At 34.4% G+C, this 18,603-nt stretch overlaps 2 protein-coding genes across 2 annotated transcripts in view; both read left to right on the top strand.

The window, feature by feature from the left end:
* The window catches only part of LOC142345829 (iris-like), a 32,724-nt gene extending 31,448 nt beyond the window's left edge, over positions 1-1,276 (top strand). Inside the window, exon 3 of the mRNA XM_075398231.1 lies at positions 673-1,276. Within this exon, the coding sequence (XP_075254346.1) occupies positions 673-772 (100 nt within the window). The 3' untranslated portion in view covers positions 773-1,276. The remainder of the gene's footprint in view (positions 1-672) is intronic.
* Positions 1-15,105, top strand: part of LOC142346258 (serpin B6-like) — a 51,504-nt gene extending 36,399 nt beyond the window's left edge. Inside the window, exons 3-4 of the mRNA XM_075398772.1 lie at positions 6,032-7,082; positions 14,632-15,105. Of these exons, the coding sequence (XP_075254887.1) occupies positions 6,032-7,082; positions 14,632-14,857 (1,277 nt within the window). The 3' untranslated portion in view covers positions 14,858-15,105. The remainder of the gene's footprint in view (positions 1-6,031; positions 7,083-14,631) is intronic.
* The last annotated feature ends 3,498 nt before the right edge of the window (positions 15,106-18,603 follow it).

The raw sequence follows: 18,603 nt of genomic DNA, 5'->3' as shown, positions 1-18,603 counted from the left end.
CTCTATTTGCGATTCAACCGAGTTAACTCAAATTGAACTGTTATAAGGCTTTAATACTTGAAAGGCTTTTGTTTGTAATTTGATTTGCAAGAAAAGATGAAGTTTGAAATTGGATTTTTTTCTGGGTAACATTTTTCTGGTCTCAGTGTCCCTTTTTATCGAGGTTCTCAGCGGTCTTGTTGGCGGCTTTAGTCAAATAACTGTCTATCCTTTCAAAAATATTTTGAAGTGATAATTGAAGTCAACAAATCTCTCGATCTGATTGCCAGGTTAATACCTATTTGGATCATATTTCTTTTTTGATACTTTGATAAGAAGTGAAATTTGATCGCCTTCCCTCATATTGGGTGGTATAAAAAGAGGTGAGTGTTTTCCCCCTTTCAATGCTTTAATTTATAACTTAAATTGTAATTATTTTAAAATATATTAAGCACATCAAAGTTTGATAAATTGTTGAAGCAAAACAAATTGAGCTGCATTAACGCAGCTATTTTTGATAACATGAATTGTCTTCAATAAGTAAAAATGAACAGAAAGATTTGGAACCATAGTTATTTGGCAATTAGACAGCACTTTGTTTCAATTCAACGCCAAACAAAGTAAAAAGGTGAATAAACTTTTCAAATGTCCTTATTATAATTATTTTTATTATTATTATTATTTCTGTTTTAGGAATTTTTACGTCACGTCACCCTTTCTGTTCTTCATCTACAACCCACAATCCGGTCTTAATCTATTCTGTGGCTGCGTGAAAGACCCAAGTGCTCAATGAATGTCAAGACAGAAGAAACAATCCCCCTTCGGTCTACCCCCTGCGCGCTCTGTTGAAGTGTTAATCATGTTTGTATTTTTTTAGCCTAGCTAAATTGATTGAATGGATACAATATTTTTGATAAATAATTAGATATTTAAGAGATTTAACGAAAATATATTTTTAAGATATAACTTGTTTGCATTTTTGTATCGATAGTTGCTGTCTGTTCTAAAATCATTGTAGAGTTTTCATAATAACGTCTTTTTGTTATTGCGCAATTGATGGTGCTAAATTGAGCTTTAGCTTTTACATATTTATAGCTTTAGTTTCATTGTTCTATTTTCCTGATCATCTTGCTTGTGGTGCTTCAAATTTTTATTGCCTTCCTCTGTATAGTTATCTCGAACATCGTTACTATAAATCATTCTTTAACAATTTTTTAATCCAGAGAGTTTAGTTGTAATTCAACGTCTAAATAATTGCTGTGTCAAATGATTGTTTTGCTAAATAATTGAGCTCGGAGACCGCAAATTGGCGAGGGAAAGCATTCGAGATACATTTTGTTAAGCTTTATTAGAGTAATAAGCGCAGGTCGCACCGTTTTAACTGGTAAGGAATGTATGAATTCAGGATTAAAGGAACAAGATCTCTGTGCTATTCAGTTTCCTTTCGGTTCCTTTTTTTGGCCTATGTTGGATTTTTTTGCTTGAGAACGTTCAAAAGTCATGCAGTTCTCTTGAATTTTGCATTGTTATTGTCCACAAAGGTTTTGATTTAGATAATTTAACGTTTAGTGATTTTTTGATTTTCAAACAGGTTATGTCAAATTCTTCAATAGCTCTTCTTTGTTATTAGCTAATTTTTGGGATCCTAACTCTTCGGCAACATTTTTGCACTTATCATTTTCTTTTCTGAGAAAAGAAAAATATTTTTGTTTTTTTATCATTTTTGGAGCGTTTGTCTGACTTGTATCATTTAAATTTTCAAGTTTTTTTGTTTAGCTTCCATCTAACCTGATTTCTAGTTTTCGGACAATTTCTACTTTCAAGGCATGAAAATATTTGGTCACGCGTAAATAAGAATGCCTAAATAATTTTTTCCATGGTGGGGAGGAGTTTCTTTACTGGATTATTTTAACTGGATGATTTTCCAAATTTCGTTTTGTTCGAGGATTTATCGGGGTTTAAAGTTTTCTGAACATTTGAACAATTAACAGTTTGTTCGCGTTTTGTATTTTCGTTAAAGTTTAGTTATTTTTGCCACATTTTGTTGAACTTTTAACAGAACAATAACACTTTTGTTATGTTACTGCATTAAATTAAAAGTTTTAGGAAATTCGGCCAATTGTTTCTGTCTTTGTTTTTCGATACAAAAGTTAAAATGATGGTATCGGTTTTTCAGAGATTGAAGATGATTGTTGAATGGTTCCGTCTAACTGCTTTCGTTACAGTAAATCGCCTAACCAAATTTTTGCCCTCTTTTGCCCAAATTGGTCAAAAGAAGTGACAGTATAAACTGCAGTCACCATATTCTTAATTTCGTCTTTTTCTTCTATTTCCTTGTGGAGTAATCTAGTGATGTTCTACTATATTGAACTAATTTTTATCCTGCAGGCTATACCAATTCAAGTGGCCCTGCATTTTTGCTTCTACTATAACCAATTTCTAACTACATAAATTCTTTTTCTCATTTTTACGATATTTAAGAAATTTCAAATGTGATGAAATTGACTCTTCAGTCTTATCCGTCAAATAATTCTTAACTTAATTGCATTTGATGAGCAAAATAGTAATTGAATGTTGTAAATTGTGTATAATAATGTTCTTCTTTATTTTGTGAGAGGTTTGAAAACCGTATCACGCAGATCAAGCAGATGCGGCGAACTCTCACGCCAAATGCTTCCACGCAGTAAACAAATAAATAATTCTCCAAGATTTCTTTCCTCCGCAGGAATCTAAAATCCCCGGTGATTGAGGCTACCCAAAAACCATGAACGGCCTCTGATTACACAATAAATAACAACACGCAAGCTATTTAATAAGTTTATCACAACAATTAGGCTAACCATAGCTTCAGGTTGACCATAGCCTGACAAATGTTGGCTGCAATGATGGTACCATCATAGCTGAACCATATTTTCAAGTTGCCCATAGCCTTACAAATGTTGGCTGCATTGATGGTACCACGATTAAATTCCAGGCTAAAAAACTGGCCATCGTCACCAAAAAAGAGCAATGCTGCTCATAAAAAGAACAGTCTGAAATGTTGGAATAATAAGCAAACAGTGAAGCTGGGAACAGGCTGCTGTGGCCTAATGCTGCTCCGCTGCGATTACATGGGAACGCAAATTATTATTGTTTTTTGATTCACATTTTTTCTTTTGATACGTTAATAACAAATGAAATTTGATCGCCTTCCCTCATAGTGAGCGGGATAAAAAGATGTGTGTTTGCCTCCTCTCATTGATTTAATTTATGACTGAAATTGTGAATATTCTTAAATTTAATAAGTGCATGAAAGTTTGATAAATTGTTGAAGCAATAGCAAATTAAGCTGCATTAACGTGGCTGTTGTTTTGGAATTTTTGATAACACGATTTGTCTGCATTAAGTAAAAAATGAACAGAAAGACTTGGAACCATAATTACTTGGCAATTAGAAGACTCCACTTTGTTTCAATTTAACGCCAAACAAAGTAAAAAGGTGGATAATTTCAAATAAGCTTATCAGAATTAATTGCATGATTATAATTATTTTTGTTATAGGGATTTTCACGTGACGTCATCCTTTCTCTTCTTCATCTAAGACAGCAGAAACAAACCCGCTTCGGTCAACGCGCACTGTCTTATTTTTATTTTTCAGCTTAGCTAAATTGATTGAATGGACACAATATCTTCTGATAAATAATTAGAGAAATGAGAGATTTCACAAAAAATTTTGAAGATATAACTTGATTGCATTTTTGTATTGATAGTTGCTGTCGCTCATACATATTTATACTTTTATTTTCATTGTTCTATTTTGCTGATCATCTTGTTTCTGACGCTTCAATTTTTTATTGCCTTCCTGTCTCAAACATTGTAATTGTTAATCATTCTTTAACAATTTAATCCATTGATTTTATTTTTTATTCAATGTCTAAATAAATGATTTGTCTAACGATTGAGCTCGGAGATCGCAAATGGGCTTGGGAAATCATTCGAGATACATTTTGTTAAGCTTTAGTAGAGTAACGAGCTTAGATTTTACTGGTAATTTGCGACCGCACTTTACCAAGCTTCCTAGTTTGAAAGTTGCTCAGTAATATGTTTTTCTTTATATCTATCTAAACAGTTCATGGGTCTTTAATATTATAATTGTTCTTTTAGTACTCCAGAGTCTTTTGGAATTGATATGAATTTTAATATTTGTTAAGTTTTGCAGGCATTTTTTAGTTTTTGCTTTCTTCTGGTGACCGAAAAGTGATGCTGAGAGTGACCACTGTGGGCATGCTGGCGTCGTGAGAACACTTTATAATTTTGCTTTTCTAATGAGGAGGGCCAAATTTTATGTGGTCCGGCTAAGGGATAGTTGGTGAGAAAGTATGTGTTGGGTAGATAAGATGGAAAATTGTCATACATTTAGGATAAAAGAAAAAAATCTGCATATTCATCTCTGATAAATGATTATTTTGACTGTTTAAAAATTGCAGTCACCTAATCACGGAAACTGCTCTTCCTACTTTTTTTTTAAAAAAAATAAAACTGGGGTTACCATTTCCTAGTTAAGTGGCAAATAGTGAATTTTAACTGAAAATCTTGTTTACAATTTTCAAAAACTGATAATTGTTTCCGTATTGAGTAGAAAAAGAAATATTAATCCGTGTTTTATTTTTCGCTGTTTACAAAAAAATCTTAGAAGCTATTTTTCGTTAAATTTTTTATAAGGAAAACTTGCAACATCTATTAAGCCTAGATTTCGTATACACACGTTTCTACGGCCCATTTTTTTTGGTACGGACCAGCAATTTTTTTTTGGCAGTTTGACAGCGGGAGGACTTTTTTGTTTCACATTAAAAAATATAGTACAATTCAGTTCTTGAATCCCAGATCGCTCAACAAGTCTCAATCAATGACTCTTGTGACCATTTTTCACACTTCAAGAGCTCTAAACATTTTGCCCGTCTCTTTTGTTGCTTTTGTATGTGTTGCCGATAGCAGCCGGCTACTTTCGGATAAAGTTGAGCATGAACCCTTGTATCCTGCCAAATAACTGTTTGAAAACGTTTCTGCTACATGTAACCACGGAAAGCTGCGACAAATACGTTCTATTAATTAAGTCTAGATTCCTTGTTCAAGATCTCAGTTTGACGGCTAAATTTGCATAGGAAGGAAATCTTAGAAGTTAATCAAACTTAAAAAATATAAAAGATATAAATAGCCAACGTATATGATTATTAGAATATTTCGAAAAAAAATTGAAGAGCTTTTGTAATTAAACCGGATAGCTAGATATGGAAATTCTAGTTGCTAATTGATATGAACCCAAGCTCTTGCAATTTTTCGACGCGTAACTTTTACATAGTCTGCAGGTGTCCATTGCAAACTGAGTGAAAGTCGAAACGCAGTTCCATTATCTATTATCACCAGTTGATGATACTCATTAATGAAATTGTTGTCCACTGTTCACTCATTTTGTTGGCACCTACGATTTGTTGCAAGATACTGAAACCTTTACTTGTGTAATGGCCAAGAGCGAAGGTGTCTTATTACCCCAGACGAACTCCAACGGTTATCTTGTAAGATCTTGCAAAAATCTTGAGAATAACGTTTATCTTGCAAGAGATGCAAGATCCGGACGCTTATCTTGCAAGATCTTGAAAAATGATACGTAATTTTGGAAGGTTCTTGCAAGAATTTTGTAAGATCTTGCCAGATAACCGTCCGATTTTGATTGTTGTAACACGTCAATGGTTGAGTGTTCAGTGCCCTGCTTCCGTGAAGCTCATGTGCTTCATAGCTGCACCATAACGTAAATATAGCTACAGGTTGACCATAGCTTATCAATTTTGGCTTTGTTGATGGCACCACGTGAAAGTTTTAGACGCAAAAAAGTGCCCCTGTTAGCCATGAATCAATGTTACTCATCGAGTTTGAAATGTGTCGAATACTATGAATAAAGGCAGCTGAGAACAAGTCGCTGTGGAGTCATGCTGTTACGTTAGCAACCACAGATATTATTGTAGTTTATTTTCCTAGAAATTTTTCTTTGTTTTCAGATCCAGAAAGGCTTGATGCGTGATTCGAAATTGATCCTGTAAATGACTTCTTGACCAACAGGGACGTTTTGCCATTTTTTGTCATGGATTCTGCTTCTCAATCTGTATGTGCTAATAGTGCAACATCAAATAGTGGCTCAAGATCTGATGGTGATTCATCATTGCGCGCGCAAAACTTTAATTCTGCAGCTATTTTCGGCTATTCTTTAATCAAATGTTACTTGGAGAACAACGAGGATTCTAATTGTGTCCTATCTCCTGCTAGTGTGTTCTTATGTATGTCAATGTTACAACATGGCGCAAAAGGAGAAACAAGAGCTGAACTGGATCTCGTATTGGGAACTGCTCCGGAGGAGTCTGGACAGAAAGCCAATGACGTATTAAAATTGTTGATGGAATCGCGCGATGCTGAATTTACGCTAACTTCAGCTAATGGGATCTTCATACAGACCGGATTTGAACCGTCGAGAAAGTTTATATCTGACATGCGAAAATTTTTCAGCGCAAATGTAGAAAACGTAGATTTCAAATCATCGAAAGGCGTGAAAAAAATCAACGGTTGGGTAAAGAGAGAAACGAAAAAGAGAATCAAAGAAGTAAATATTGACACAAGCGATCATACAGTCATGTCCTTAATCAATGCAGTTTATTTAAAAGGCGCTTGGTTGTATCCTTTCGACAAATATAGAACTAAGAAAGGACAATTCAGAGTGTCAGCACAAAAGACTGTGTCCGCTGATTTCATGACGACAACAGAAAGCTTCAGAAATTTTTACGACCCGAAGGGTAGATTTTCGTTGGCGTTTTTTCCTTATAGAAAGGAGCGCAGTTCTATGTTTTCATGGGAAATGGGAATTTTGCTACCTGACGCAGGAATGACACCAGCCGATTTAGTAACGTTGTTAGAGCCTGACTCGCTGAAGTGGCTGCGGTGCCAGGCATCAATGGGTGAACTAGCTGTTAAGCTTCCGAAGTTCAAATTCGAACAATCGTCAGTCGATTTGATTTCCCTTATCAGACAATTGGGTGTGAGGAGTGCGTTAAGTGATGATGCCGACTTCTCCTCTATCAGGTGGGTTCTTTAAGTATGACATTTTTAAACCAATGACATAGTGTTAAATGACGGTAGAAAGACCAAGTTTGCGAAGCGAGGATTGCCATGGAATATCTAGAATTTTTAGGCAAATGTTTATTATAGCTGCGAAGCTGTAAGCTGAGCGGAGCTAAATTGCGGTGCTCTTGGTTTTGTTTTTTGTTTCGTCGTCTGATGCTCTTTTTCGTTCTACATTTGCTCACACAGCAAAACTGAAAAAGTCTAATTGTCCGAACGTCTTGCTCTCACTAACGGCTTTTGCGCGCGTGACGTCATTTCTCACTCTCTCTAGCAAACGTTTTTGCGGGATTAGATTTTGATCACAAGTGACTCATCTCACTCAATAAAATGACTTTTGCACTTTAAAACTAAGTTTATTTTGAATTCATTCAAGGTCAAAGGAACTATTCTTCCGCAGCTATTCCAACAATCTGCCGGCGATGTTATAAGTTTTAGAAGGCATAAAAATTTATTTTGTGTAGGCTTGATTTTGCTCTCGTGATAAACAATACGTATCATTTTCACCTTTTCAGGACACGATGAGATTTCGACTTTATGAATGCTTCAAAATGAAGTTTCCAGTAATTTTTTGAAGTTTTTGCTCGCGGTTTCATCTAGCGTAGTTTTGTAATGGCACAATTAGGACAAGAGTCAGTTCTGTTTGTTAAATACATTTTTGTGCTTTGCTTCAAGTTCTAATTTTCCTGTTGTTTTTGCTATTTTTGTGAGTTTGCTCAAAGTTCCTTGTTCAACAAACTTAAGTTACAGTGACTTTTTCAACGAATATACGTAAGTTTCAGTTTCCAAAGATTAAATATATTTGAGGGAATCATCGGTCTTGTCATAACGGAACACATTTTAAGTTGAATAGATGATTGTACTTTCGTCAAACTTTGCTACTTAAAAGTTCAGTTTCCTGTGCCTCCACTATTCGAATATCTTTTTAAAGGCCGAGAAAAATTCTTTTTTGTGGAATTTATAGTTACTTTTTAATGAAATTTCTGTCTTGCATTATTTACATTTCTGCTATAATTTTGTTTGTTTTTTTTCTGGAATTTATTTGGTTGCAAAACGTTTCCTAATTAAATCATCTTTTTGCCAAAACTATCGAAACTATTTTGTTGCCGAATTTATTATGATATATTTGCCATGTTGGGATTTTTCTCTAGACAAGATTGAAACGTTTTTTAAGTGAAAGTATTTGTTGAGTACTCTTCAATCGTTGAGTACTCTTCAAAATTTAGCACTCTTCAAACGGAGATTCTAATGATATATCTTATCATTAGCCGCACAGCGATAGCTGGGGCTATTATTGGCCTTCTCTTGGTTTTTTTATTTCGTCGTTGCGATTTTTGTTTTGACCATATGACGTCACAATCACTTCAAATCTGCTTTTTGTCATTCATTCGTTCATGCAATTTAAACTGAATTGCTTGCGTGACGTCATTTTTCGCTCTTAGTGGAGCGAGTTTTTTCGTTCATTCGCGTGATTAAATTTTTGGTCACACTTGACTTACCTCACTCTCAAAAATGACTTCCTCACTTTGAAATTGACTTTTATTTACCTTAATTCAGAGAGATAAGGTCTATTGGGTGTCTATCACTCTAAATGAAGGTTCTTTGAGAGCAGCTAATAGAGGCGGCAAAAACTTATACAGATTTTTAATCAAAATATAACATATCAACCTTCAATGAAAAGACGAATTTTTTGGGTCCGTCTTTTATACCGTTTTTTCAGACTGCGGGTCTACGAAGCTATTGCGGCTATTTTCTGGCAATCTGCCAGCTATGTTTGTTTATTTAACACCTTGGCTCTTTTTGTGTTCAAAAATTTTTCTTTGAGATTGTTTATCAGTGAGCGGGGTGGTGTTGATTTTATTAATTGCTCTTGAACGAAGTTCATAGCAATTATTGTAAACGTGTGTGTCTTTTTTATGCAAAATTTTTGCTTGACAATTTTGACTTTTGGATTGACTTTTACGCCCTTAACTTTTTGCGTTTCGCGTGATCTAAAATTCTCTCTCAATCACAATTTCAAGCAGCTGAACTCAATTGGCGGCAATTTAATACTAAAAGTCAAATGAAAAGTGCGTGGAAACTGGTGCCATTTTTTACTTTAGATCCTAATAGTGGCATATGTTAACCTCTAATGTGGTTTTTTGAAGCCCACCTATTGAACTTATTAGTCCCATTTAAGCTCCCCTTGAATTTTGAAAAAGCTCCATTAAACGGACAATTTTTCAGATAGCCGCATTTAAAATTGTCCCTGGCGGGCCGCTACGCGCGCTCCACCAGCGTCGGCAATTTGTGGATTACATTCCACAACGGATGAGAGGCATGGCCATGGACAGATGTCCTAGATTTTGCATTCACTAGCTCTGTAAACAATGACCTTATTTTTGTTTCTATGGTACTTTGGAATTAATTATAAATTGCAGGTGCCATACGCTGTCTTGATTGTAACGGTCAACCAGCCATTATTTCTGATAGATTTCAACTATTATATTTCAACATTCGGCTTTCTTTCACTTCAGATAACTTTGCGTTTACCGGAAAAATGACTTATTATACATAAAGGTAGACAATTACTTCAATAACAATTATGTACTACTTCAGCTCCGTGGACTTATTTGTCAGTAATGTTGTTCAAGTACTGTCGTTTCAATTGATTATTAAGAAAATCAATATAGCTGCAAAATTGCAAAAATATCAACAAAACTGCAAAAAATTTCTAAGAAATTCTGGAAGAACTTTAAAAGTTGTTGCTATAAGCGTGAAACAAAGGTTAAAGCTAAGGACCCGATTTCTGGATTATTTTTATTCATGGGTTTGTCAATATTGAATTTAGCGAGCTTTACTTGTCGAAATTATCGAGTTTAATTTAGATTATTTTTCGTGGAAAGGCAGTAAGTAGTGATTTGACTAAGTAACTAAACAAGACAGCAAAAGAGCTAGGGTTAGTCTTTAGGGGGCACTATTACAATTTTATTGATTGATTTTTTGTTATCCGAATTTTATAAAAAAAAACTCATTATGCTTTTGCGTTGTTAATGGTTTTAGGCGTTGTCTACAATGAATTGTTAGTATGTTACCGTTTTTACAATAGCTTTTTTCAGCTTTATTCCTTTTCCCCGCTTTTTACTTTATTAAAAAAGAGTTGCATAAGTTTTCGTTTGTAATGGGTTGATTGTTTGATTCAGAGAAATTACTTAACAGTTAAAATGCGTAACTGCTAGCAAAATTTGTATTTTAGTGACAAAATGTTGTGCAGAGTTTAAAATGTGCTGATCAAACAAACTTAAAACTGAATGACACTCGTAGCGGTCACCAAACAAATGAACCTTTTTTGCGTAATTCATATAAATTTTGTATTTGTAAACTTGAAAATTGAACTCTGTCCATGTTTGAAATCAGTTTGAAGTCTTTGAATGATGTCTTGATTTTTAAAAAAATCTTTCTCTCTTACAAACATTTTTTTCAAATTAAAATTCTGAGCATGAAATCAGTTGTTGAACTCCGATTTTTCTGCAGTGTCATTTTTTGTCAGTTAAAATTTTTTCCAGCCCTGGTAGACGTTTTAAAGTGACGTTGCAGATACTTGTATACACATCATGGGTTTGGTTGTTCCCCAGCAGAGACATTGACTAGAAAGAGAAAGAAAGAATAAATTTCTCCAAATATTAGACAGCAAATTAAATCAATTTAATTAAAACAATTACTTAATCATATAACATAACAACAAAACGTATCTCGGAGAGGACAGATAGACGGGGTTATTAAACCCACCTAGTATCTGCCCTGGCTAAAGTTAAATAGTTACAGTTAAATATTTAACATTCCATGACCAGGTCACCGGTGCCAACGCCTAGGCAAACAAACCTCAGAACGCTGTCATAGAGACATGAACAAGGAACAATGCTTAATCGGAAGAACGACTAACACTGTGTCTTTGCTAACGAGAGAGACGTTGATTCCTAGCTACTATGTATTAAATAAATAAAAAAAATTTTTTTTCTGCAGTTCGATTTTCTTGGTCGATTTTCTATGTGTAGACTTCGTTATTTTGCAAAAATAATACCATTTTTGAAACCTCGGCACTTACGAAGTAAGTGCCGAAACAATTTTTGACTGGAGTTAATGGAAAAGAAAAGAGAAAAAAAATTATTTAAAAATATAGGATACTAGCTCCTCATTATTCAGCAAGTAACTTTCTTTGAATTTATAAAATTGCGATATTTTTTGCCAATTTTCGTCTTCAATATTTTGTGCTAAAACTTCATTCTTTCTCAGTATGTTAAATAACCTTGCACAACGATATGAAATAGAGGATCGCTCAAACTGCTTTTTAAAGGAGGGAATTTTTAGGTAATTTTTGGTAGACCTTCTAGTGTTTCTGGTACTATGCTCATATTCAAAGAGTTCATTTAGATAAGTTTCGCTATGCATCTTTTTCAATGATTTCAGGACAAATTTCAGCAGCTCATATAAATGAAACTCGAATACTGTTAGCAATTTATTAGAGATAAAAATGTCCCTGGAACTACCTGACAATTTCCTGAAGTAAATGAATTTTAAATTTTTTTTCTGCAGATTGTAGATAGGTAAAAGCGACGAATAACTGCAACAGCCATATACCAAAATACCGTATTGAATTATAGGGATAACATTGCTTCGGTAGTAATCAATTAACTGTTTTCGGGTTACATAGTGACGCAGCTTACATATAATACCACACTGTTTTGAGAGTCTTTTCTTAATAGATTCTATATGTGATTGAAAGCTTAACTTACTATCTACCAAGATTCCGAGATACTTACAAAGATTTCCAACTTCAATAAAAACATCATCAAACTTAAACACTGATTTGGAAGCACTATTTTTGTTCCCTATATTCATTTGTACGGTTTTTTTTTCCATATTTAGTATTAACTTATTAGCAATCAACCAATTATTGATGTTATGCAGATCTTCTTGCACTGAATTATTGTCTTTATTGATTGCGGTGAGGTTTGTATCATCCGCAAATAAAATAACATCAAGAGATTTGCAAACTGTTGGCAGATCATTGATATAAATGAGGAACAATAACGGACCCAAAATTGAGCCTTGTGGAACCCCACAAACTATGGAATTCCACGATGAACAGGCCCCATTAACAATAACCCGCTGCTGTGTCCCATTTAAGTATGATGTTATCCAAGTTAAAGCTGGGCCCCTTATACCAGTGTTTTCAATCTTTTTTAATAAGATATCGCGCTCAATGGTATCAAAAGCTTTTTTAAGATCAAGAAAGAAACTGATAACTTTTACATTTTGGCAATTCAATCTTATTTTTTCGACTAATTCAACAAGAGCGTCAATTGTACTGTGTTTGGCACGAAACCCAAATTGCTTATTGAAAAGCAAATTATGATATTCCATGTAGGCATATATGCGAATGAACAAAGCACGTTCTTTAATTTTACTCCAAACAATTAGAAGAGAAATTGGTCTGTAGTTATTTTCATCAAGTTTTGATCCATCCTTGTGAAGGGGAATTACTTTAGCCTTTTTCAGATCATCGGGAAACATTCCTTCTTCAAATGATTTATTGATTATCTGAGTTAGGTATGGAATCGTGATATTTGATGATAACTTTACTATGACAGACCAGATGAAAATTTATTGTCTAGATTTTCAATGATTCCTCTTACCTCGTCAATGGTTATTGGTTTTAGATACATGGAGTGGTTAACTTCGTTCATCTCAGGTAAAGGAACATGTTTGATTTTTTCTTTCAACTTTGGACCAACATTAGTGAAGAATGTGTTAAACTGCTCAGCAATGTCAGCTCTGCTGGAATCAGTGCAACGTTCACTACATGAGTTGAGCGCCGGTACTTGCGAATTTTTGCGATTAGTTCCTTTTATATCATTGATTAACTTATATGTTTGCCTTGAGTCTCCCATACATGATTCAAATTTTTGTCTATAAAAATCTTTTTTAGCTTTTTTGACACATGTTTCAAACTTGTTGCGTAATAATTTGAATTTTGTCGCTGCCTCATTATTTTGCGGATTTTGTTTCATGTTTCGATGTGCTTTATTTTTTTTGAAGCGCAAGTTTTTAAGTGAGTTGGTAAACCACTTCGGTACCTTAGACTTTTTATCGGTCAAGCATTTCAGAGGAGCATACTTGTTAGTGGTTTCCAGGAAAACGTTGTTGAATTTAGTAAATAATTCATTGGTACTATCAGAATCTAAAAAAGGACATCGATTCCTTAGGCTCCAGTCTAAGTCAATTAAGTAGTTCGACAGTTGCTCTTGATTTTTTATAAAGCTCATGTCTCTAAACGGCAGATAGTTTTGTTCAGTATCAACATTAAGTGGCCACTTCATTAGGATAGGATAATGATCCGAGAAGTTTTCATGAGTTAGTACACTAAAATCAGAGCTGGCCAAATTTTGATATATAAAGTGGTCTAGACAAGTTGCGGAGTTAGAAGTTTCCCTGGTAGTTTCCAGATTGGCAAGCTCAAAATCATTAGAAGATATCGTACATAAATAATTAGATTGTAATTGTTGAGGTTTGTAAGGTAATTGTTAAGGTAAGTGTTTTGAGGTTTGCCTTCTTGGGTACAAAATTCAGTTAATCTGGTTGAAAATTGTCTTTTCCTGTTTAGCTATGGCTTCACCTTGCCTATTCTGTTTACAAAATTAAATGCAAGGCTGATTAAGTAGTGCAAATAAATGGAAAGCAGTATTATAGATAAATACTGGGGCACAGATACTGGGGCACAATAAATACTAAAATTTTAGTTCTAATATTTCAGTTTTGAACTTGAGCTCCAATGATGCTAAAATTGAAATCTGAATGCACAATTGTATTTTTGGCGAAATCAAATTTAAAAAAAAGCGCCTCAAAAACTAAATGGCACAATCTTCAACGTCGTCTATTTACTGAAAAAGTTCTTAAGATCAGTTTTTTTTTTGTTATTTATTTTTCATGTTTATGAAAGGTTGCTCTTCGTTTTCGGAAGCTTTGATTTCCTTTCGAGGTCTATTTGACAATCACTGTTTTTTTGTCCAACGCGAATGAAACTTTAGCTATGTATTGGAAAAATGAAACATTATTTCGTGCAAAAACTAAATTTGTTTTGCATAATGCATGATGTTATTAGTTTGTTTTTTTTTACTACTGATTTTTTTTCGTTTTTATGCCAAAGATCAAGTGACACTCTGATTGATATCTGTGTTTGCAGTTATTCCCTGTGATTTCCTGCTACATCTTGTTTTTGGGTGCTATTGAATTTTTAATACTTGATATATCTTGCCATGTCGTGGTTAGTCTTTCTTGGAAATATTGCCAAGATCTTGTTCCTTGACAGTCATGCAAAGAAGTTGCAAGCTCGTACATATCTTGATGTTTTCTTGGTAAGTACCATGGCAAGATATTGGCAAGATTTACCAAGATTTAGTATCTTGTCTTAGTTTCTTATCAAGATGTACCAATTTTCAGTTCACTGGGTCATATTTTATTTTTGTTGAAGTGATACGATTCGGATCAAGGTCAGCCAGATTGTGCAGAAGTGTTTCTTTAAAGTGGACGAGTATGGTACAGAAGCTGCAGCTGCAACTTGTTCAAATAGCATGGATTTGTGTGCCAAACCACTCCCCCTGCAATTTGATGTTACTTCACCCTTTCTCTTTTTCATCTTCAACCCCCAATCTTATATTATGCTGTTCTGTGGATGCGTCATGGATCCTACTGCCTAATATAAAACACAGGGAAAATTTTATGGTATTAATTCAACGGGGGTGCTCACAGCTTATTGCTGGCTTCGCTAAAATTATGATTATTTCTTTCACCAAACAAACTTAAATTTATTCTGGTCTTTCTGTTCAAACAATTAATCCGTGTTGCATTGATAATGGTTCTTATTGCGTAATCAGAGATTGATACTAGCAAATGTGTTTAGCCTATCTTAAATTCGGTGCCGTGAATATTAGCCGAATGGAATATTAGCCGAAAAGGAGACATTAAACAATCAGAATTGAGAACGCACAAATGTTATCGCGAGAATAACATGTTCGATCGTGATATTTTGTTCAGTTGTGATACCCCGGTTTAGACCTCGACTTATTTTATTGACTATAAAAACACAGTCCAGCACTTAGTTAAAGTCCAGGTAAAGTCTTTTCATGGGTCGAGCAAAGTCTTTTCATAGACTAATAAAGTCGAGCACGGTCTTTTCATGGGTCGAGTAAGGGTCTGTTCATAAGCCAAATAAAGTCGAGCACGGTCTTTACATTGGTCGACTAACGGTCTGTTCATAAGCCAAATAAAGTCGAGCACGGTCTTTTCATGGGTCGAGTAACGGTCTGTTCATAAGCCAAATGAAGTCGAGTACGGTCTTTGCATGGGTCGAGCAAGGGTCTGTTCATAAGCCAAATAAACATTTTAAACATCTTTTTATAGCAGTTCTGTCGGAAAATTATCTCAAGTTGATTGAAAAAACCAACTTTTGAGATTTTCCAGTATCTTCTGGGTGTGTTTCCCTCCTCCTTCTCTCAACCAGGCTGGGGACCGGCTATGGCGGAGTTACAAACAAACAACTATAGGAGAATTGAGCAGAGCACTAGAAAAAAACTGGGCTCGAAAAGCTCTCCTCAAAACAGACAACTTTATAAAATGACAACTATAAATGACCATTCATTTTGCATTACAACTTAAATAGTACTGGTAGTCTTGGATATCAATTTGGTTCACTCCTTGATCCGATAAAAAAGACCTATTTTTAAAATTCGTTATCCGCAAAATTCGCAAATTTCCGTATGAAAAACTAACTTTTTCCCTGGACAAGCTATACCACAAATTCTTTTTGTTGTAGACTCTATATACACAGGGGATAACCCATACAAAGTTTGGTTCCCTTTGAACAACTTAAAAGACCTTATCAAAAAGACCTATTTTCAAAATGACTTATTCGAAATAACCGCAAATTTCCGTATGAAAAATTAACTTTTTTGCTAGGCAAGCTATAGCAAACATTCTTTTCGTTGTAGACTCTATATAAACAGGGGATACCCCATACCAAGTTGGGTTCCCTTTGAACAACTTTAAGACCTAATCAAAAAGACCTATTTTTAAAATTACTTATTTGAAATAATAGCAAGTTTCCGTATAAAAAACTAACCTTTTTGCTTGGCAAGCTATACAAAAAATGCATTTTGTTTTACACTCTTCCTATACAGGAGATACTCCATACCAAGTTTGGTTCAATTTGAACAACTCCTTGATCCGATAAAAAAGACCTATTTTTAAAATGCGTTATTCGCGAAATTCGCAAATTTCCGTATGCAAACCTAACGTTTTTTGCTAGGCAACCTATAGAAAAAATTTTTGTTGCTTTACACTCTAGGTACCCCTGATATGCTCGATACCCAGTTTAGTTCGATTTGAACAACTCCCTGACCCGATGAAAAAGACATATTTTTAAAATTCTGCAATCGCAATTTATTCGAAATAATCGCAAATTTCCGTATGAAATACTAAATTTTTTCCTAGACAAGCTATAACAAAAACTCTTTTTGTTTTAGATTAAGTACAGAGGGGATACACCATACAGAGTTCGGTTCAATTTGAATAACTTCTTGAATCAGTGAAAAAGAGCTATTTTTGAAATTCGTTATTCGCGAAATTCAAAAATTTCCGTATGAAAAACTAACTTTTTTCCTTGGCAACCTATAGCAAAAACTTTTTGTCCTACACTCTACCTACACGGGGATACTCCATAACGAGTCTGGTTTGATTTGGACAATTCTTTGACCCGATGAAACAGACCTTTTTTTAAAAATCGTTTTTCGCGAAATTCGCAAATTTCCGTATGAAATATTTACTTTTTTCCTAGGCAAATTATAGCAAAAATTCATTTCGTCCTACGCTCCAACTGCACAGGGTATGTTCTTTACCGAGTTTCGTTTGATTTGTACATACTCCTACATAGACCATCGAATCATTTGATTAAGTCCTTAACTAAATTGAAAAACATTTTTCTTGAAAATGCTTATTGTTAGTTTCTTGAACGCAAAGTTTGACAACGTATTACAGACCCTCCTATACCAAGAATAAATTGTTTTGTATACGCAGTATTATTCTTTTGTGTGTAAGAAAGTAACAAACTCTCCAACACATCTTCGAACAAATTTGAAAATTTGCGTACTTGAAAACAAATTTGAAAAGCTATCTTTGCTACTATGCAAGAAACAATGCTACTCAATCCCCGATTAGTTTAAAAATTTCCTTTCCAAAACTTTATTTGACAATCAAGATTAGTCGCAGTAAAAGTTACAGCTACGATCAGGTTACAATAAAAAAGAACTTAAATATAATTTTTCCAAAAAAATTGACACATATATGATATGTGTATGTTCACTCTAATCAACAATGATATCAGCATTCATTATTCATGTTCAAAATTTTTCATTAGTTTAACCAGATGTAGAGTTTCCTGAATAAGCTTTGAATGGAAACAGTGGAATAAGCTTTGAATGGACGAAACAGGAACGCGAATATATTTCTCGGTTTCCTCTACAATATAGCCAAAGACAGAACGAGTAATTGCGTTTTGATGATATACAAGTCTGAGCCGACGTATAATATTGAAAATCGTAAGGCATAAACCTTTGCTATTTTCAATTTCGAAAAAGAAATCAATTTTTCCAACCACAGTTTCATACAAAACAATGTAAACAAACTTGTCTGCCCTTTTACTTTTGGAGTAAACTGTAGATGTGAGGTAGAAATCAGTAAATAAACGACCGAAAATTCTGCAACTTGGATTTTTGGCCTCAAATGATTGCGATTCAGTAGTTTTTTTGTAAACTAAACGTATCGTCGAACTTCCTTCCTCTGCTACTATCCACACAAGACGACAAGCAGTCCTCATCGATCTTGAGTGTTCCAAGGATCTGTTCCGAATATAGCGCGTTACTAAGAGATCGAAGTGTCTAGTAGTTCCAGTAATAGGACAAATTACGCGATGATTGGCTGCTTCAAACATTGATGCTGATGTACAAACAGCGGTCCAATGTTCTGTGCTTGCCACGCCAAATGTCTAAGAAGATGAAAATTTATTGATTCGAACTGATTGTATTGTTCGTTCATGCTCAAGCAAAACTCGTTCAAAAGAACATCGCATTGAGCTGCTTTATCGCAACTTTCTTATAGAAAGCGCAGTGCATAAATCAGTTTATTGAGGTCTTCAATATCGCTAATGCGATCTTCGCCGAAAAAGTACTGAGGGAAAACAATAGGTGCCAAATTTAAAAGGTGGACCTTAAATTCCTTTGCTTTGAACGTGGCTATGTCTTTTACCGGACGAATTTTTCGCGTGAATTCCTTAGGAGCTTCAATTCTGGAGAGAAAAAGATCAAGTTCAACCTTTTTGTCATGACGTAATCTCTCGTAATAGAAAAGGAGAAGTTCTTTAGCAACGCCCAAAAGCAACTGGTGCATTACA

The sequence above is a fragment of the Convolutriloba macropyga genome, chromosome 9 (assembly GCF_964194025.1).
Source record: "Convolutriloba macropyga chromosome 9, txConMacr16.3, whole genome shotgun sequence".
Lineage (NCBI taxonomy): Eukaryota > Metazoa > Xenacoelomorpha > Acoela > Convolutidae > Convolutriloba > Convolutriloba macropyga.
The sequence above is the reverse complement of the archived record's forward strand: the minus strand, read 5'-3'. Positions and strand labels throughout refer to the sequence as shown.